The 21,937-nt window shown below is 46.9% G+C and overlaps 1 protein-coding gene across 10 annotated transcripts in view; it reads left to right on the forward strand.

Moving 5' to 3' along the window:
• The first annotated feature begins 6 nt into the window (after positions 1–6).
• The window catches only part of Rab11fip3 (RAB11 family interacting protein 3), a 97,125-nt gene continuing 75,194 nt past the window's right edge, over positions 7–21,937 (forward strand). For all 10 annotated transcript variants that reach the window (XM_008856099.3, XM_008856101.3, XM_008856104.3 and 7 more), the window contains exon 1: positions 7–1,995. In XM_008856099.3, the coding sequence (XP_008854321.1) occupies positions 139–1,995 (1,857 nt within the window). In that variant the 5' untranslated portion in view covers positions 7–138. The remainder of the gene's footprint in view (positions 1,996–21,937) is intronic.

Below are 21,937 nucleotides of genomic sequence, written 5' to 3' on the forward strand. Positions count from 1 at the left end.
CAGCCTCAGCAGCCTGGGCTCCCCGCGCGCACCCGCCCGCGCAGCCGCGGGGATGCCCGCGCCCGCCGCCGCGCCCTGAGCGCCTTTGTCTGCTTCCGGTGCGGCTCACTTCATCCATAGTTCAGCCGGCGCCCGAGCATGGAGTCGGACCCGCCGGCCTCCCTGTCCGACCACGACGAACCGGTGCCGGGTTCCTGGCGCGGGGTCAAGGGACCGATAGGTCCCGGCGGACCTTGCAGGTGGTCGGAGGAGCCTGGAGAACACGCCCCGCCTCAGTGCTGGCCAGAGGAGCCGGAGGAGCCTGATGCACCGTGTAGCTGGGCCAAGGACCGCAACGCACCTCTCTGTTGGCCTGAGAAGCTGGACTCACGGTGCCGATTGGCCAAGGAGTCAGAGGAGCCCAACGCACCTAGCTGCTGGCCAAGGGAGCTGGACGCACTGTACCTCTTGACCCAGGAGCTGGAGGAGTCTGATGCACCTAGCTACCTGGCCCAGGAGCTGGAGGAGCTGGACGCATCTAGCTGCCTGGCCCAGGAGCTGGAGGAGCCCAACGCATCTAGCTGCTTGGCCCAGGAACTGGAGGGGACTGATACACCTAACTGCTTGGCTCAGGAACTGGAGGGACCTAATGCACCTAGCTGCTTAGCCCAGGAGCTGGAGAGGCCCATTGCACCTAGCTGCTGGCCAGAGGAGCTGGAGGAGCCCGATGCACCTAGTTGTTTGGCCCAGGAGCTGGAGGAGCCCGATGCATCTAGCTGCTTGGCTCGGGAGCTGGAGAAGCCTGATGCACCTAACGGCTTAGCTCAGGAGTTGGAGGAGCCCGACGCTTCTAGCTGCTGGCGGGAGGAGCTGGTCGCGCTGTGCCTCTTAACCCAGGGACTGGAGGAGCCAGATGCACCTAGCTGCTTGGCCCAGGAACTGGAGGGGCCCGATACACCTAGCTGCTTGGCCCAGGAACTGGAGGTGCCTGATGCACTTAGCTGTTTGACCCAGGAGCTGGAGGGGCCCAACGGACCTAGCTGCTGGCTAGAGGAACTGGACGCACTGTGCCTCTTGGCCCAGGACCTGGAGGAGCCCGATTCATCTAGCTGCTTGGCCCAGGATCTGGAGGAGCTAGATGCACCTAGCTGCTTGGCCCAGGAACTGGAGGGGCCCAATGCACCTAGCTGCTTGGCTCAGGAGCTGGAGGGGCCCAATGCACCTAGCTGTTGGCCAGAGGAGCTGGATGCACTGTGTCTCTTGGCCCAGGAGCTGGAGAAACCCGATTCATCTAGCTGTTTGGCTAAGGAACTGGGAGAGCCCAACGTACCTAGCTCCTTAGCCAAGGAGCCCGGGGAGCCCGACACACTTAGCTGCTGGCCGGAGGAGCTCAACGCACTGTGCGGCCTGGCCAGGGAGCCTGAGGGGCCCGACGCACTTAACTGCTTGAGGGAGGAGCTGGCGGACCCCGACGCTTTTGGCTGCCGTGCGAAGGAGCCAGAGAAACTTGATACACCATGTTGCTGGGCCGAAGAGCTTGAGGAACCCGACTCACCTCGCTGTTGGTCAGAGGATCCCGATGCGCGGTGCTGCTGCCCGCAGGAAGCGGAGGAGCCCACAGCATCTCGCCTCTGGCCGCAGGAGCCCTACGTGCCCTGCCTCTGGCTGGAGGAGCCGAACGCAACTCGCTGCTGGCCAGAGACGGATGCGCCGTGCCTCTGGCTACAGTCCAAAGAGCCAGAGGAGCCCAGAGCCCGGTGCAGCTGGCCTGAGGATCTGGAAGACTGCGGCTCCATGCGGGCCCTGCCCCTGAGGCCCTCGGGCGAGCTGCTGCAGGCCTGTCCCGGGCCGCCCTCGGACCCAAGCTCTGCGTTGTTGCTGCCCAGCGAGCCGCGGACAGCCCAGGAAGAGGGTGCGCGCCTCAGGGCCGTGTTCGACGCCCTGGACAGTGATGGGGATGGCTTTGTCCGCATCGAGGACTTCATCCAGTTCGCCACGGTCTACGGGGCAGAGCAGGTAACAGGCTAACTGCCGCCGGGCAGGGGAGAGGGGTCCTGATGTCTGTTACAGGGTAGTTTCCCGGAAGACCCTCTTTCCTCTTAGACAAAGGTCTGCTGGCAAGTCTAGTGTCACCTCGCCTAGTGCTACACTTGCTACCGCTTTCCTAAACCCAGGATGGTGACACCCTCATCAGTGCCCAGCTTCTGCCACACGTTAGGACAGTAGAGGCCAGACTTTAGATGCTTCTATTGAGTAGAGTTATTTTACTGTGTACGTTTCCTATTTGAGCTAGGTTTTGAGAGCTCCAGAAGGCCCTAGCAATTAAGTGTTCATTTCTGGCTGGGGATATTTACCAGTGGTAGAGCACATGCCCACGGCTCTGAGTTCACTCCTTCTTACTACCAAAAGTAATAAAGGGTTTCTGCTTTACAATAAAATCAAGTGGCAAAATCAACAGCTGCAAAGTAAATCTTTTTTATTTTTATATATTTATTTTCATCTATTTTGAGCCAGGGTCTCCCTGTAGCTCCAGCTGGCCTGGCACTCACTATGTAGACCAGGCTGGCCTTGAATTCACAGAGATCTGCCCACCTCTGCCTCCTGAGTGCTGGCATTTACAGCCACACCCAGCTGTAAATCTTTTTAAAAAATATTTTTATTTTGGCCTGGCGTGGTGGCGCATGCCTTTAATCCAAGCACTCGGGAGGCAGAGGCAGGTGGATCTCTGTGAGTTCAAGGCCAGCCTCGTCTACATAGTGAGCTGCAGGACAGCTGGGGCTACAGGGAGACCCTGTCTCAAAAAGACCAAAAAAAAATTTTATGTGTCTGAATATATTGCCTGCGTGTGTGTGTGTGTGTGTAACTCCATCTGTATTGTGCAGTGCTGGTGGAAGTCAAAAGAGGGTGTCAGATCTCTTGGAACTGGGAGTTACAGACTGTTTTTAGCTGCTCTGTGGGTGCTGGGAATCAAAACTGGGTCCTTTGCAAGAACAGCCAGTGCTCTTAACTACTGAGTCATCTCTCCAGCCCCCACAAAGTAAATCTTAAGATGGGCATGGTGGTGCATGCTTATAGTCTCAGCACTAAGCCAGGATTGTTTCCAGTTCAAGGCCAGCCTGGGCTATAAAGTGAGACTCTGTCTCAATACACACACACACACACACACACACATACAGATCCTATCCCGGGATACACACATGTGCATGCAAACATATACATGCACCTGCACATGAAGTTTTGAACTTAGCATGCACAAGGAAAAGGAAAGAAATAGATGAGCCGGGGCTCTGCAGGACAGATGCCTAACCTACTAGAGCCATCAGGGCTACCACTCTTAACTGGAGAGGTAAGATGCATAGAAAGTGACAGAGGCACAGTGGGTATGCAGGGGCCTACACATCTACCACCAGTTCCTGGTCCATGCTGTGGCCTTCAGCACCTACTAGTTTGCATGGAGATGACAGCAGGCATGTATGCTCTGCTAGATCCAGAAGACATCAAGTTGGTAACATGTTCCCCTTTATTTTATTTATTGGTTGGAAGTCCCTGAAGTTTTGATCTGTTAATTCTCATGTTATTCATTTTTTACACATGCAAACATTTGTTAAGTGGGTGTACATTTGCATGCTTGAGCTTAAGAGGTCTTTAAGAAAAGAGATAAAAATATCTCTCCAGCCCCAAATAAACTGGATGTGGTGGCACATACATCTATAATCCTAGCACCCAGCATTCAGGCAAGAGGATGTCAAAATCTGGGCCAGTCTAGGCTGCATAGTATGTAGGACCATGTCTCCAAAAACAAAGAAAAAAGAAAGGTAAAATTGACCCACTGCTATTTAGGGTGTCAGTCATGATGTTAAAACCTCTTTATTTGCAGCATCCACTGAGCAGTTGGCAAGAACTGGGTTCTAGTTACTCAGGGCTCTTCTGAAATTATACCAGGGGGCCATGTTGTCGCTTGAAGCTTCCTGGGAGGCTTTTTTGCCCACTGATCCATCTTGCCAGCCCTTACCCACAGAGCCTGGATTCTTGTACTTTCCTTCTTGTTCCTGGGCTGGAGAGGTTTTTATGGTGCTTGTAGTTGTTTGCTAGCATGATGATGTGTCTTTTCTTTAAACACATTCTTGCCTGACTGAGTTGGATGTGTCAGGTCAGAGCCACATTTGCTCTTTACCATGACCTGACTCTGCTATTAGGTTTTTACTATATCATTGCCAGAGTTCTCTGAGGTGGTGATTAGGCCCTTGCTTAACAGGTAAGAAGCTAGAAGCCCAGAAAGGCTGAACAGTTTTCCCAAGACCTCACAGATATATATGTATATAAATTACTAAGATATATATATTGCTAACATATATATATATATATATATATATATATTTTTTTTTTTTTTTTTGAGATAGGGTCTTTATGTAGCCCCTTGCTGGCCTTGAACTCATAGAGATCCACCTGTTTCTCCCTCTTGAGCGCTGGGATTAAAAGTGTTTTCCACAACACCTAGCTGAGCCTTCTTGAATACTAGAAATGGGTCCGAATTCTTTGCTTTTACAGCTCCTTTGGGAGGCCCTGATGACCAAGAGTTTGTTGGGATGGAAAGTGGAGGGGAATCTCTTGGGTCTTCTTGTCTGTTATTCAGCATCTCAGGAGGAAGCATTGTTGGACTGTGCTAGGCGCCTGGACTTGGACTAGCTTCCTGGCTTGCTTTCTGTGAGTTGTCTTACCGATTTGGAGCAGATAATGTACAGGATAATGAACGGCTGATCTTTATATCTCTGTAAGCTGTGGTAGCCTTCCTGATTCAGACTTGCTGAGTACCTTATAAAGGAGTAGAGACAAGGAATTTTTTTTTTTTTTGGCCTTTCTGAGACAGGGTCTCCCTGTAGCCCTCGGAAGACAGAAGAGGCCATCAGATCCTCTGGAACTGGAGTTATGGACAGTTGTTAGCTGCCACGTGGGTGCTGGGATTTGAACTCAGGTCTTCTGCAAGAACAACCAATGTTCTTAACCGCTGAGCCATCTCTCCAGCCAAGGATTCTTTTTTTAAGAAAGGGTCTCGCTGGGTATGGTGGCGCACGCCTTTAATCCCAGCACTTGGGAGGCAGAGGCAGGTGGATCTCTGTGAGTTCAAGGCCAGCCTGGTCTACATAGTGAGTTCTAGGACAGCTGGGGCTACAGGGAAGACCCTGTCTCAAAAAGACAAGAAAGAAAATGTCTCACTATGTAGCCCTGACTAGTCTAGAACTCAGAGATCCACCTACCTCTGCCTCATGCATACTGGGATTAAAGGTGTGTGCCACCACACCCACTTTAAGATGCGGATTCTTCCTCCTGAGGATAACTTAGAGCATTTTGGTTCTGCTCTACTGTGTGGGTTTGGAGAACTATTGTCAGATCTCACCAGCCCTGTTTTTTGTTTTTTAAGACAAGAGTATCACAGAGCCAAGACCTGCATGTATAGAGGATGACCTTGAGCTTCTGGTCCCCTTGCCTCTACCTCCCAAGTGCTGGGATTACAGGTTTGAGCCACTGCACTGGGCTCCAGTATCTTTTATGTAATCTGTTTATGAAGGTAGCATTTTCAGTTATTAAGTGCGTTGTCTGAATTGTTAATAGGAACACTCCATTTATAATATAGATGCTGTCATATAATGCTCTTTTTTTTTACTCCCAAAGTAACATGGTGTGTGTGTATCTCATCTGGTGGCAGATCAGGTGTGGTATAAATGCAACCTAGTGTTATGTTCCCAGGAGTCTGAATGTGAAAGGAGGCCTTTCCTGCCTTGATGGAACTTACTAGCTGCATCTTTTTTCTTTGACTTTCTTTCCTTTTCTCTTTTTTTTTCTTTCTTTTTTTGGTCTTTTTGAAACAGGGTCTCTCTGTAGCCCCAGCTGTCCTGGAACTCACTATGTAGACCAGGCTGGCCTTGAACTCACAAAGATCTCTCATTGACTCATATGTGTCGCCTAGGGGATTGTAATGGGCCCTCATAACCATCTGTTGTACAGCAGAAACCCTTTGTTTAACAAACTTGACTAGAGCATTAAAGATACAGGGTCCAAAGATTAACAGTGCTATAAGGATTAAGAGGGGACCAGCCAGACCAGTGATAAGGGTGGTAAGCCAAGGCAACCAGGAGAGGAGGGATTTGAACCAGTTCTGGGATCCTTTTCTAAGCTCTTCTCATTCTAAGAGGCTCTGTTTTACCTGAGCCAGGGTGTCCTTAATCATACCTGAATGGTTGGCATAAAAACAACATACTCCTCCTAGAGCCATACAGAATCTGCCCTCCTTAAGGAAAAGTAGGTCTAGACCCCTTCTATTTTGCAGGACTACTTTGGCTAAGGGGTCTACTTGTTGCATAGGACGCGGTGGTATGCAGTCTCCTGATATCTTTGTCAACTTGTTCACTCAAAATCTTTAAATTCTGGTCACTTGTGACCCAGGCTGCCGTCCTGATGGTGGCAGACCCAGCTTTCCCTGTCCCCACAGGAGGGGGACTAGAATGGCAGCAGTTGCTGCCCTGCGGGGCCGGGAGAGGCCCATATGATGTCTACCTGCATCTCCCCCATAATAATATACCTGGGGCATGACATGTACCAGGACACAAAACTCTTGTCTTCCCATGAAGTAACTGGGATGTAGGCAAGGAGTTAAGCTAGAGGAACAAGCAAACCAAGTAGATCGGGGGATAGGAAGTAGTTGAGTATTTCCTATAGGCCAGGTGTCCTTGGGTATGATATAGGACTGATTACAAAGGTAAGGAGAGGTGGCTAAGGGATACCCATTTGACATGAAGCAGGTCCTTTGTCCCTGTAGGTCTCCTAGGGTGAAAGTGGTTTCCCAGGGGCATGAGACAGTATTATTCATGGGCACTATTTGTAACTCCTTTTTTTGCTACAGTAAGGGAAAAACCTATATAATAGGGTGATCGGGAATCTAGGCAGAGCCAACAATCCCTGGTCATCTCCGGGTGAGTGTTATTCAAATATTGAAAAGTGGACTTTATGGTATTTATAAGAGGCTCCCCTTTTAGAAGGGGGGGTGTCTTTATCTCTTAAAGATATTGGCCTTGTAGTTGGGGGCGTATGTGAGCTGGGGGTCCTCAAAGGGGGAGGAGGGAAATCTGGCTTAAGGTCTGCCAAAGGCCCTGTGGGTCGAGGCGGTATAGCTTTTGAGAATCTTTGAATTGTGAATAGGGTTCCGGGGTCCATACCAGACACATAGGCTCTCAGTCCCCATGTGGGGTCCATGTCCCATTTTTGGTCTACTGCAAAAACATCCCATCTCTTTAGGGTTATAGTAATTGGGTTGCAGGACCTGGGAACCAAGCAAGACTTATTTTTTTCCAATCGGATACTAAGGTATGGATCTTTTTGTTTAAAAAACATCGGGGCCCAGGTTTCACATACCCAGTGGGCTCAGAAATAACTGCCCTCATCATCATAATCAGTCCCAGTGTTTGCTGGGCATGTTAGAAGGCCGTTCCCAAGGCCTTTTCTGCATCTATGGTGCCAGCTCTGCATCCAGTAGCAAGAAGGAATGTTTGTCCCGATGCTCCTGACATTGCTATTGCTACTGATCCCCCAAATGATCCCCCATAGACACTGTGGGCCATCATTTGTTTTAGGGAGCCTAGCATCAGCCATAAGGATCATAGGTCAGTTTTAAATTGGGGAGTGACCTGAGGGCTAGGAGGTGTTACTTCTATAATAGTTTTTCCTGTTTGCATATCAGATAATCTCCAAACGTAAGTGGGGGGGGGTTGGTAAATTCTCTGGGGATTAGTCCCAAGGGGTAGTATTAAGAACAGAGTCATAATTATAGTGGGGCAGTAGTAGGTGGGTTTTCTTTTACCAGTTGAAGTTTTAGGGGGTCTTCTGGATGGGGTTGGACCTTCCATTTTTCTCAGTCAACCTGAGCAAGCTTGATGTGCGAGTGATGAATCCGGGTGCGCAGTCCGTCCACTTTTACTGCCGTGGGAGTCGTTAGGATCACAGTGAATGGTCCTTTCCACCGAGGGGCCAATGTCTCCTTCTGATGTCGTTTTATCCAGTGTCTCCAGGTCGGTAAGGATGTGGAGTAGCTGGAGGCAGTTCATGCACATGTCGGATCAGGGGGTGGAGGTGCTCTGTACAGCTTATAATGCCCTAATAGACTGGAGGATTTCATGATTAGATATTTCAGCCAACAGTTCTGACTTTAATCTTGGGACCAGGGGAGGGGCGGGGCTCTTCTGAAAAGAATCTCAAAAGGAGTTATTCCCTGGATATAGGGGGTGTTTCTAGCCCTGAGGAGGGCACAAGGGAAGAGAGTCACCCAGTCTGTGCCAGATTCTAAGGTTAATTTAGTCAAGGTCTCCTTAAGGGTCCGATTCATCCTCTCTACTTGTCCTGAACTCCGGGGATGGTATGCACAGTGTAGTTTCCAGTCTGTCCCCAGGGCCTTTGCTAAGGCCTGAATTACCTGAGAGATGAACGCTGGTCCATTGTCAGATCCTAACACCAGGGGCACACCAAACCTGGGAGTGAGTTCATCTAACAACTTCTTGGCAACTGTGGGTGCCATTTCCTTTTTGGTGGAAAAGGCTTCTACCCATCCTGAAAAGGTATCTACAAAAACCAGTAAATATTTATATCCAGAAGGTCTCAGCTTTACCTCAGTGAAGTCTACCTCCCAGTGGACTCTGGGGGCAGTTCCTCTTTCACATTTTCCTGAGGATTTATCATTTTTTGGGTATGCATTAGTCATCTGGCATGCCATACATCTGGAGGTGATGTCCTGTATAGTAGCTGTTGAGGAAGGAAACTGGAAGCATCTGGTTAGTAATAACCTGATTTTTTCTTTTCCCATGTGGGTTCCTTCATGGAACTGGTGAGCTAGCATTTCCCCCAGGTGGCGGGGGAGGATGACCTTGTCATCTGAAGTGTGTCTCCATCCTGAGGAGACATACCCATTTGGAATTGTCTGGAAATATTTGTTAACTTCTTCTGTGTATGAAGGCTTTTCAGGTAATGTAGGATCTGGCAGGGCTAGGAGCACAGGTTTGGATGGGGATTCTGCTATTTCCTTGGCAACTTGATCTGCCTTTCAGTTTCTTCGGGCCTCAGGTGTGTTGTTCTTTTGGTGTCCTAGGCAATGAATGACTGCCACCCTTTTTGGCATCTATATGACTCTTAACAAATCAGTGATCTCTTGTTTGTTTTTGATAGTCTTTCCTTCTGATGTCAGGAGGCCTCTTTCTCGATAGATGGCTCCCTGTACATGAACAGTGGCAAAAGCATATCTACTGTCAGTGTAAATGTTGACAGTCTTACCTTCTTTCCAGTCTTAGGGCTTGAATCAAGGCTATCAGTTCGGCCTTTTGTGCAGAGGTTCTTTTGGGCAGGGCTTCCACCCATAGGACATCCTCCTGTGTGACTACTGCCACCCCTGCATACCTGACTCCATCTCTTATGTAACTACTCCCGTCTGTATATATCACCAAGTCAGGGTTCTTCCATGGTATGTCGGTGAGATCAGGTTGGCTTCCCTGGACATACTGCAGCAGTTTGGAGCAATTGTGATGCACAGCTGTCTCAAACTCAGTCTCAGGGAGCAGGGATGCAGGGTTTAAGGCACTGGTCACTGCATATGTCAGGTGGGGCACATCTAGCAGGAGAGACTGGTAATGAGTTAATTTTGCATTCATGAGCCAGCTATCAGGCAGTGCCCTCAGCACCCCTTCAATAGCATGGGAGGTGGTCACAATCAGTTGTTGTCCAAAGGTGAGCTTATCAGCATCCTTAACTAGAACTGCAGTGGCCGCTATGATCTTCAAACAGGTTGGCCATCCAGCCACTACTGAGTCTAATTTCTTTGAGAGGTAGGCTACTGGTCTCTTCCAGGGGCCCAAAGTTTGAGGAAGTATGCCCTTTGCTACACCAAACCATTCATCTACATAAAGATAGAAGGGCTTCGAGACGTCAGGTAGGACTAGGGCTGGTGCAGAAGTGAGGGCCTGTTTTAGGTTGTCAAAGGCTTTCTGTTTTCTTCTCCCCAGGAAAATGCTGAGGGTTCCCCCCTTGTTACCTCGTATAGAGGCCTGGCCAGCTCTGCAAAACCAGGTGTCCATAGGTGACAATATCCAGCTGACTCCAGGAATTCTCTGACTTGTCTTTGACTTTGGGGAATGGGGATGTCCAGGACGGCCTTTTTCCTTGCAGAGGAGAGCCTGCGCATACCTCCTTCCAATTGATACCCCAGATACTGTACCTCCTCCTGGTAGATCTGTGCCTTTTTAGCTGACACCTTGTACCCCAAGCATTGAAGTTCCTTCAACAAGTCTTTTGTAGCCTCTAAGCAAGAGGGGTGGTCAGAGGTGGCAAGGAGCAAATCATCTACGTATTGCAGAAGAGAAACATGGGGATGGGCAGTTCAGAACCCTTGGAGGTCTTCATGCAAGGCCTTATCAAAGATGATGGAAGAGTTCTTAAATTCTTGTGGAAGCCTTGTCCAGGTCACTTGGCCACTGAACCCTTCTTCAGGATCTTGCCATTCAAAAGCACAGATGGATTGGCTCCTCTTGTCCAAGGGGATACTGAAAAAAGTCTCTTTCAAATCCAGGATGGTATAAATTGTCCTGTTGGGCCAGGGAGCTCAGGAGGGTGTAAGGCACAGTGGGGTGTATGTCCACGACACTCTTTATCACCTCTCTCAGTGTTGTACCTCATCCACTGGACCCCAAAAAGACCACTGAGGACCCAACACACCAAAATGCAAAAGCAAAGGTTTATGGTTTATTCGGCCTTAAGCTCGGGCTCTCAGACCTCACCAACTCAATGGATCCATGCTGAGAGCCCAGGGAGAGTGGAGCCTTTTATAGGTTTTAGACAAAGAGGGGGGAGATACCGAAGATACATTTTGGTTGGTTCAAGGAGCCCACGCGCGCACCAACATAATTTTAAACCAATTGGATGTATAAGATGCAGCCCTGGAAGTTTCTTATTGGTAGGTGCTATTCTCAGGGCTGTGGAATGTGCTGACTGTTACCTGTGGGGCCAGGAGTCTCCGTTTTTACCTTATAGGGCAGTTTTTATGCTCGGGCTTGCTTAATCTATAGTTTCCTGGAAGGGGGGTGGGGAATAGCAGGCGGGGGTCAGGGCATGCCAGGGTATGTCTAGGCATGTCTAAAGGAGCAGCCAAGCATTTTACAGAAGCTAAAAGAGCAATTAGTGGGGGTCTGGAGGGATTGGGGGGTAGCGGGTGAATGAAGAGGGTCTCAGGGTTCTACACTCAGATCTTGCACAGGACTGTAGTCATTAGTCCCTGATTTCTTCATGGGGAGTAGGGGCGTGTCCCAAGGAGATTGGCAGGGGACTAAGATGCCAGATTCCCACAGTCTTTTTAGGTGAACCCACATGGAACCTTGTGCTTCAAAGGATATCGGGTATTGTCATACCCAGACTGGGCTAGCAGTGGCTTCCAGGGAGACCATCATGGGCCCAGACCCGAGGGATCTCTTGAATCAATTTAGCCATTAGGGACGGCAGTTGATCCAGAGGGGGTCCTTCATGAAGACAGTGTTCGTCTTCAGCTTGCAGGGTGAGAACAAATCCAGTGGTCTCTACATTGACCTTATCTTTGTCAAAATGGATTGAGGCACTGAATTTACTTAGCAAATCTCAGCCCAGGAGTGGGTAGGGAGAGTCAGGGATAACCATGAAGGAATGTTGAATCTGCCCTGTGCCCAAATTGACAGTTCTCTGAGTAGTCCAAGGATAAGAGCGGCTACCTGTAACTACTTGAATGTAGGTGTGCTGCTGTGAGGCCAGGGGACCAAGGGGCGTCTTTAAAACCGAGAAGGTGGTGCTAGTATCAACCAAAAAGTAAATAGGCCTCCCTCCCACTTTTAGGGTTAGCTGGGGCTCAGGGAGGGGAGATGAGCCTTGACCCCCTCAGTTATTTAACTCAAGTACCTTTTGAGTTCCCTTATGATGTCGAGGGCAATCCCGAATCCAGTGTCCCATCTCCTTGCAGTAGGCACATTGGTCTCTCTTGAGAGGGCCGTTTTTGGGAGGTGGTCCAGTCTGCCAGTTCTGTTTCCCCAGAGGATATTTCCTTGGGGGGCATTCTCCTTCTCTTAGTGCCAGAGCTCGAGCCAATTTTTGGTTGTGACGTTCCTCACGTTCCTCCTGGGTGTCATGGTTATTAAAAACCTTTTGGGCTATTTCAAGCAATTTGGAGAGACTCTTACCTTCAAAACCGTTCAGTTTCTGTAACTTTTTATGGCTATCAGGTGCTGACTGAGTCACAAAAACTATGTTTATGGCTCGTTGGTTCTCTGATGCCTCAGGATCAATAGAAGTGTAGGCTCTATAAGCTTCCATAAGCTGTGTTGGAGCTTCCATCTGTCCCTGTAAAACCTGACTGACTTTTGACAAATTTGTGGGCTTTTTGGCAGCAGCCTGGAGACCTGCCCCCATAAGAATCTGGCAATGGAGTTTGAGTGCCTCCCTACCTTCAGAGGTGTTGGGGGTCCCATCTAGGGCAGTGTCGAGGAAAGGCCTCCTCAATCTCTGCCAGATCCTCAGTGAATCGGCTGTTCCCAGATGGCACCCATTTCCGGGCCTCTGAGAGGATCTGGGTGCGTTCCTCAATGGTAAAGAGAGTGAGGAGGAGTGGCTGGATATCATCCCATGTGGGTTGATGGGTAAGGAAAATCTTCTCCAATAACCCAATCAAGGCTTGTGGTTTTTCAGAGAAAGAGAGGTTTTGCAATTTCCAATTATAAAGATCACTAGTTGAGAAGGGAGTATAAACAAGAAAACTATGGCCAGAGGCATCCAGTGGGGCCATAGCACAGAGGGGAAGGATGGCAGGAGTAGCCTCGGAACTGAATGGCTGTCCTGAACGCGTGTGTGGAGGGGCGAGAAGTGGAGGGGTGGCTGGGGAAGGAGGAGAGGCTGGGGAAGGAGAAGGAGCGGTTGGGGAATGTAAGGAGGGGGATCTAAGAGAGAGTCCTCAGTTGAAAGGGGGAAGACAGGAGGTGGGTGAGACCAGGGACGAGTCCATCAAGGACCCAGAGACAAGAGGGAGGGTTTTGAGGGAGAAGGAGATAAATAGGGTCTCAACCATTTGGGAGGTTTGTCCAAAAGGTAAAAGTAAACCATGACATAAGGAACCTGATCAGGGTGTCCTGGGCTTCCAAAGATCGTGGTGTGAAGAGAAGAAAGCTTGTTAATCTCAAAGGATCCAGTAGAGGGCCATCCTACATCAAAGGATCGCCATTCAAGAGAACAGAGGGTCTGGAATTTCCCTGAATAGACAGTGTCTCCAGAGATTGCAGCTGCTTTCTGGAAATCTTTAAAATGAGAAAGAATTAGGTCAAGGGGAGTATCTTCAGATGAAGGAGTCTGACCCATAATGGAAAAGAAGAGGATTAATCCAAAACAGAGACCAATGAGAACCAAACAAACAGGAAACAAAGACTTAAAACCAGGATGACACAGAACAAAAGCGCTGCGCATTGGGGAATCGTTGCACGTTCCATGGTTGCTGTAGGAGCAACTAGGGTCGATACCAAATGCCCGAAGGCCACAGTCAGTCAAACAATCAGATGGAGGGTTGGGGTGTCCCCTGTCCTCCGGATCAGAGAGCAATACTGTATGCAGTTTATCTTCTTTGAGCCTCCAGAAGTTTGGACAGTCAGAACAGAAACCAAAACAGACTCACCGCGGGAAGAATCAAAACTGAAGTCTCCATGTACCAGATGGAGGACAGAAAAAGACAGGAAAACAGACCAAGGATTTTCAGGGAATCCCAGACGAGCCCCCAAAAATATCGGGGGGGTCCAAAAAATTCCCTGAATTGACCACTGGGACACTGAGTCTCAGTAACAAGAAGTGCTTTATTGAGGCCAACCAGCTGGGGACACAGACAGCCTCAGGAGCTGTACTATAACCTCGAGCAGTAAAAACACAGGGCTTTTAAGCATAGAAAACCCACAAAAACCACAAAGCAGGGGGTTTCTGTAGAAACCATACACAATAACCAGGAAAAGAATTGAACAATCTAGGGCTGATTTCCAGAGCCTTAACCTATACAGCCATTGGCTAGCTTACCTGGGGCAAAATGTTCTTCCTCTTCTGCTCCAGACCATTCCCATAGAAACCATAAACAGGTGTACTAGGAAAGGGTTTGAACAATGGAAGGGATTTCCAGAGTCAAGTGGAGGGCTGCTTTTTCTCAGAGGAAAGGGAATGGGTCTGAGGGGCACTCTCCTTCAGCATGTAGGTAAGTGCACCCATATGGTGCAGTGCCCTTGGATGTCAGAAGAGGCTGTTAGATCCCCTGGGACTGGAGTTACACACAGTTGTTAGCTGCCATGTGGGTGCTGGGACTTGAACCCGGGTCTTCTGCAAAAACAACCAGTGTTCTTAACCACTGAGCCCCCTTTTCTCTCTTTAAAAAAAAGTTTTGGGCTGGGTGTGGTGGCACACGCCTTTAATCCCAGCACTTGGGAGGCAGAGGCAGGCGAATCTTTCTGAGTTTGAGGCCAGCCTGGTCTACATAGTGAGTTCCAGGGAGCTACAGGGAGACCCTGTCTCAAAAAGACAAAAAAAAACCCAAAACAAATAAAGCTTTGTTTTTATTTTTATTCTTGTGTATGTATATCTGTCACATGAGTGCAGGTACCCTTGGGGGCCAGAAGTGGATGTTGGATCCTCTAGAGGCAATTATGAACCACCTGACATGGGTGCTGATAACTAAACCCTGGTCCTCTGAAAGAGCAGTATGTACTCTTAACTATTGAGCCATCGCTCTTGTCCCTCCTCCCCTTCCTTAGTTTCTTCCATAGGGTTTCAGATACCCTAGGCTAGCCTTTAGCTTACTTTCATTTTGTTGCTTCTTTTTGAGACAGGGTCTCCCTGTAGCCCCAGCTGGCCTGGAACTCACTATGTAGACCAGGCTGGCCTCATCTCCTAGAGATCCTCCTTCCTCTGCCTCCCAAGTGCTAGAATTACTTTTTAACTGCACCAGATTCTTTCCAGAAAATAGCACTGTTTGGAGCCCTAAGTGCTTTCACTTTGGAGGATATGGCCCACCCTCCCTAGCAGTTGCAGAAGTCAGATGCACAAGTGAACTTCTTTGCGCACAAGGTTCCCCTACTTCTCATTCTTGCATCTCTACTAGAGAGTATTAGGGATGTTTGATTCCATAGTTAGCCCATTCCCTGTCCTTTCTGGTTTCTATCCTAGCTTTGGATTTAAGTGTCTATGCTTGTGAATGAAAATAGACATATGTGAGGTGGGATATTTGAGGTGGTTTGTGGGGGAGCATGTGCGTGGGTTGTAAGAGTGACGTGTGTATGAGTGCTTGGAGAGTGTGTACCTCTGGGGCTGACTGAATTGACTAAGTTGACTGAATTGCTAAAAGTCAGATGAAGTTCCTGTTTATGCTTGGATAGCAGATAGCTTTGTTTTTGTTTGTTTTTTGTTTGTTTCTTTTGGTCTTTTTGAGACAGGGTCTCCCTTTAGCCCCAGCTCCCTTGGAACTCACCATGTAGACCAGGCTTGCCTTGAACTCACAGAGATCAAAGGTGTGCACCACCATGCCTGGCTTAACAGAAACCTGTTAGCATCAGGAACACATATGACTTTTATATTCTTTTTTTTTTTTTTGAGACATGGTCTCTCTGTAGCCCCAGCTGTCCTGGAACTCACAATGTAGTCCAGGCTGGCCTTGAACTCACAGTGTTCCTCCTGCCTCTGCCTCCCAAGTGGTGGGTCTACAGGCATGTGCCACCACGCCGAGCTATGACTTTTATATTCTAAAAGTAGCACGTGCTTATTATTAAACAAACAGTGATGGCATCAAATGTAAGACATGAAAAATTGCATGGTATTACACACCTTTAAGACCAGCACTCAGGAGGCACAGGTGGGCAGATCTCTGCAATTGGAGGCTAGCCTGGACTACATAGTGAGTTTCAGGCCAGCCAGGGCTACATAGTGTGATCCTGTCTGAAAAAACAGAAACAAAACAAAAAGTATTATTTGGATCTGGAGAGATGGGTCAGTGGTTAAAAGCTTATACTGCTCTTGCGCAGGACCTGACAACTAAACCCTGGGTTACCAGCACTCACAGGCAGCTCACAACTGCCTGTAACTTCAGCATCCAGGTGGTATGGCTACGGCATTCATGGATACTTCCACTCCTGTGCACAAACCCATACACAGACACACATACTCACATAATTTAAAATAATAAAAATTAATTTGAAAAATGAAAGAGAAGCCAGGTATAGTGGCTCCTTCTTGTAATCCTAGCATTATAGAGGTGAAGGCAGGAGGATTGACAGGAGTTCAAACCCAACTTGAACTCTAGAATGAGACCTTGCCTCGATACCAACCAAAGGGAGAAAAACAAAACCCCCCAAACTTAGTAGAAATTGACCAATAATCCCTTACCCTGAGAAGATTATTACATTTTAGCACATTTCCTTCCAAAATTTTCTTTTTACTATTTTATTTATTATTTTTATTTTATGTGTATGAGTGTATTGCCAACATGTATGTGAGTGCACCTGTGTCGTGCAATGCCATGGAGGTTAGAAGAGGCCTTTGGATTCCCCTGGAACTGGAGTTAAGGACGGTTCGTAGCCAACATGTGGGTGCTGGGAATCGAACTTCTGCAAGAGCAGTCAGTGCTCTTAACCGCTGAGCCATCTCTCCAGCCCCTCCTTCCAGAATTTTTATAATTTAAATTTTAATTTTTTATTGAGTTTAGAGAAAGTGTCTCCCTGTGTAGCTCATGCTGGCCTTGAACTTCCTATATAGTTTAGTTTGGCCTTGAACTCATGATCCTCTTTCTGTCTCCTGAGTGCTGGGATCACAGGCATGTTTTACCATGTCAGTTTGACCTGGTTTTTTAAATTTTATTTATTATTTTTATTTTATGTGTATGCATGTGTTGCCTGCATGTAGGTAAGTGCACCCATGTCATGCAATGCCCATGGAGGTCAGAAGAGGCTGTTGGATCCCCTGGGACTGGAGTTACGGACAGTTGGTAGCTGCCATGTGGGTGCTGGGATTTGAACCCAGGTCTTCTGCAAGAACAATCAGTGTTCTTAACCACTGAGCATCTCTCCAGCCTCCTGACCTGTTTTTTGAAACTGAAGTTCTCTGATATCTGGTGTATATATTTTAATGGAACCATAAAATTAACTTGTCTCTGGGAAGATTTAGAATCGTCAGTGATTATTCCAATTTAGGATCTCTCTCTCTTTCTGTGTCTCTCTGTTTCTCTCGCTCTGTGTCTCTGTCTCTTTTATCTCTCTCATTCTCTTTCACACACACAGGTAACATTAATTTCATGGAGACTGTTGACAAGGTTGTAAAGGGCATCTCTTGTGGGGGAGCTTCTGGTTCTAAATGTTTGTTAAATTATGAAAATAATCTAAATATGTTTTAATTGAACTCTCAAAGGGTTAGACACCCACATAAAATTATTGTATGACCCTTAAAAGGGATAATTACAGAGGCTCCAAACTTAGACTAGCACTTACAAGTGTATAGAATGATGTGCTAGATTATATGTGTACTACTGTGATTATAACCACATAAAAATTATGCACATGCAAAAACTGCAATATTAAAGATATTTTTAGTTCTCTGTGTATGTTGATATAATGCTTGTATAAGAGGGATGTGGTAGAAATGTGATTGGTTTTGAGATTTTGAGTAAATTGTATATTACTGATTATCTTTAAATTTTTTTCTGTTGTCATTTTGTATATGTATATATGTATGTATGATGTATATATGTGGATATGCTTGTGCCACAGCACATGTGTGGTGGTCAGAGGACAACTTTGCGGAGTTGGTTTTCTCCTTTCACCTTTATGTGAGTTCTAAGGCTCCAACTTAGATCATCAGGCTTGCACACTGAGCACCTGTATCCACTATGTCATCTCACTGGCCTTTTAATTATTTTGTAAAGTAGTGCTTCTCCACAGGGTCCAAATTTCAAACAGTACAAAAGGGGATGTAGGAAATGTAGGGATGTAGGATCTCTTTGAGATCCAGGCCAGCTTGGTCTACGTAGTGAGTTCCAGGCCAACTGGGACTACAGGGAGACCCTGTCTAAAACAAAACAAAACACAAAAGATTAGTATTAGAGGCAAACCCTCTATAAAGTATGTAGACCAGGTTAGCCTTGAACTTGCAAAGATCCTTTTGTCTCTATTTTCAGAGTGCTGGGATTACAGGTGGGTGCTGCCCACCATGCCCAGCTCTGCCCTTGAATTGTTTTTATTGTTGTTTTTTGTTTGTTTGTTTTTGAGACAGACTCTCCCGGAAGCTTCCACTGGCTTGGAACTCACTGTGGAGATCAGACTGGCTTTGATCTCACAGAAATCCACCTGTCTCTGCCTCCTGAGTGCTGAGAGTAAAGACCCTGCCATACCAGGCGTTTTCCCTCTGTCTGTCCCTCTCTCCCTCCTTCCCTTCTATTTTTTTTTTTTAAAGACAGTGTCCATGTAGCCAAGACTGGCCTCAAATTCACCATATCACTGAGAATGACCTTGAATATCTGATCCCTGCCCACATCCCCCAAGTCCTCCATCTACTTAGTGCTCAAATTTTGGTCTACCATGCTCAGTTCCACTAAGAATTTCTCTACGTTGTTTATATCAACACTAATGAAAGCACATTTATCTGGAAGCCAACATTCAAGAACTATAGGCATTTTTTTATATTTTTCCAAATATCAATAAAAATAGCCTGTCTTCAGTAGAGTTTGGGAAAGGGAGGGGGAAGCACCTGTGCACACTAATTCAATGTTCTATAAAATTTTTTAATATCAGGCTGGAGAGATGGTTCAGTGGTTAAGAACACTGACTGTTCTAGCAGAAGACCCAGGTTCATATCCCAGCACCCACATGGCAGCTAACAACTGTCAGTAACTCCAGTTCCAGGTGATCAGACAGTCCCTACAGTCCCTTCTGTCCTCCGAGGGCATTGCATGACACGGGTTCATTTACCTACATGCAGGCAATACACGCATACACATAAAGTAAAAATAAATAAAATATAAAAAGAATTATTTAATATCAAACTAAACTTTGACTCAAGATATACATAAATATTCATTTTCAAGGAATTTAAAAGTTTTATTTTTTATTATTATTTTTTTATGTGTATGAGTATATTGCTTGCATGTATGTGAGTGCACTCATGTTGTGCAATGCTTCGGAGGTCAAAAGAGGGCTTCAGAGTCCCCTGGAACTCGAGTTAAGGATGGACAGTTCGTAGATGCCATGTGGGTGCTGGGAATTGAATCTGGGTCCTCTGCAAGAGCAGTCAGTGCTCTTAACCGCTGCACCATCTCTCCAGCCCCCAAGTTTTTTATTTTTTATAGGCAGGCTCTCCCTGTAGCCCCAGCTGGTCTGGCACTTGTTATGTAGACCAGGCTGATCTTGATCTCAGAGAGATCCACCTGCCTCTGCCTCCCAAGTGCTGGGACTAAAGACATGCACCACCATTCCTGGCTCAAGTTTTTTTATTTTTTAATGTTAAAATAAAGGTAGGAGTGGTAGTGCATGCCTGGAGTCACAGCATTGGAGAAGCAGAGATAGAAGGGTCAGGAGTTCAGGTAATCTTTCAGCTACTTAGCAAGTTGGTGACTAGGATGAGTTATATGAGAGATCCTGTCTCAAAAGAGCCAAAACAAAATTGTGACTGGAAGGATGGCTCAGTGGTTAAGAGCACTTGCTGCCCTTGCAGAGAACATGGGTTCAGTTACCAGGACCCCCATATGATGCCTCACAACTGTCTGTTAGCTCCAGTTTCAGGAGATCTGATACCCTCTTCTGACTTCCACAGGCATACATGTGGTGCACTTGAATATATGCAGGCAAAACATTCATATATGTAAAATAAAAATAAATCTTAAAAAAAAAGGCCAAAGAGGGGTTGGAGAGATGACTCAGTGGTTAATACTGCTTGCTATTCAATCATGACAACTGGGGTTTGGATCCCAGCACCTATATAGGGTGAGTGCCACAGTTAGCCTGGAACTATGTACACTAGGTTAGCCTTGATCTCAGAGATCTGCTTGTCTCTGCCTCCTGAGGATTGTGCCGGGATTAAAGGCATGCATCATACCCAGTTCCTTTTCTTTCTTTCTTTTCTTAAAAAAATTTTTTTTTGTCTTTTTGAGACAGGGTCTCCTTGTAGCCCCGCTGTCCTGGAACTCACTACGTAGACCAGGCTGGCCTCGAACTCACAAAGATCCACCTGCCTCTGCCTCCCAAGTGCTGGGATTAAAGGTGTGTGCCACCACGCCCAGTTGGTTTATGTGGTGTTGGGGATCAACCTAGGGGTTTGTGCATGCTAGGTAAACCCTCTACCAACTGAGCCACATCCCCATTCCTAGAAAGTTATTTCTAGGATCTACTTAATGAAGAAGAAAATACAAGTTAATGAATAGTATGTAAGAAGGACTGGGCCTTGTAGGGTCCCTCTTATGGGAGGTACTATTTTTTTTCTTTTTTTTTTAAATTTTTAGTAACTACATGATTAGAAGAAGCATTTCACTACAGCTTTAACATATTCAGTAACACACTTCAGAGCAAGAGTAGATCTCTTTCACAAGTGGGTGCAAGTTTCTAGGTTCACAGTTGAATTAATATAGTACTACTCTTAAGTAGTCAAACTACAGAGACAGAATGGAATAGGTTGCAGGGGCTCCTGAAGGGAATTGGGATCTCTTGTTTAATGGGGAGAGTTCAGTTGGAGAAGATAGAAATGTCTTGTATGTGGATGGTGTTTGCATAGCATGCCTAAGACCCTGGGTCAGTCCTTAGTACTGCAAAACAAATATACAGACAACCCTACTATATGTTAGCTTAAGTGGCCTATTTATTTATTTATTTATTTATTTATTTAGAGAGACGGTCTCATGTAGCCCAGGCTAGCTGAAAATTTGTTCTGTAGCTGAGAATGACCTTGAGACAGGGTCTCCTTGTAGTCCCAGCTGTCCTGGAACTCACTATGTAGACCAGGCTGGCCTCAAACTCACAAAGATCTGTCTGCCTCCCAAGTGCTGGGATTAAAGGTGTGCGCCACCACACCCGGCTTAAATGGCATTTTTGTAAAAAAAAATTTCTAAAATTAGAAGAGTAGAGTTTCACATTTTTACAAGAGCTAGGCAGTTATCTGGTTGTGTAGGCAGTCTGTAGTGTTAATGTAGCTCCTGAGAAGCTATACTGCACACTCATGAGAGTGAGCAGGAAAGAAAGCAAAGCATCTGAATGTTATGAGACTCCTTTGATTCTGCAGCAGCACCCCCCCACCCCAGCCCAGGATCCTCAGGAGTTACTTGGACATTGGTGGGAACTGTTGTCTCACCCTGATGGAATGGTAGCACAGGCTTCTGCATGTCACAGTTCCTAGGGAGCCTGTTGAGATTGCTGGGCCACCTGGGTTGAGACTTAGGCTAAGTGGGCAACTCTAACCATGTTACTGTGCCTGGCTTGGACCAGCCTTAGAGAGCTACTTAAATAGTATTTTAACATGTTTGGTCTTTGCAGATCCTTCTACCCAAGTCCTATTTCAACACCCATTATTTCCCTCACTCTGTTTTATTTATTCCATTGTTTGTAGATGTTTACTTGGAACCCTTCTGTTAGCCCTTCAAAGCCTCAGGGCTGCAGTGGTGCCCATTGTCCTCACTATACAAAGACCCATAGTCCAGACTTGATGTTCACATACTTGGCCCATTTGTCCTGACACAATTTTTGCTACTTTGTAGCCTTGTGTTGCCACACTTTCTTTTTTGTCTTTTGATATTTTATTTCAGCTTAATTTAATTGTGTCATATGGTATCCTCCCATCAAATAACAAAGTAGCCACATTCTCCTTACCACCCTGCCTCTACTGCCAGACATCTTCAGTTCTTAGTTATCTTTCTGATGTTTTG

This window comes from Nannospalax galili, unplaced genomic scaffold, assembly GCF_000622305.1.
Source record: "Nannospalax galili isolate Female #2095 unplaced genomic scaffold, S.galili_v1.0 scaffold668, whole genome shotgun sequence".
In the NCBI taxonomy this organism is placed as follows: Eukaryota; Metazoa; Chordata; class Mammalia; order Rodentia; family Spalacidae; genus Nannospalax; species Nannospalax galili.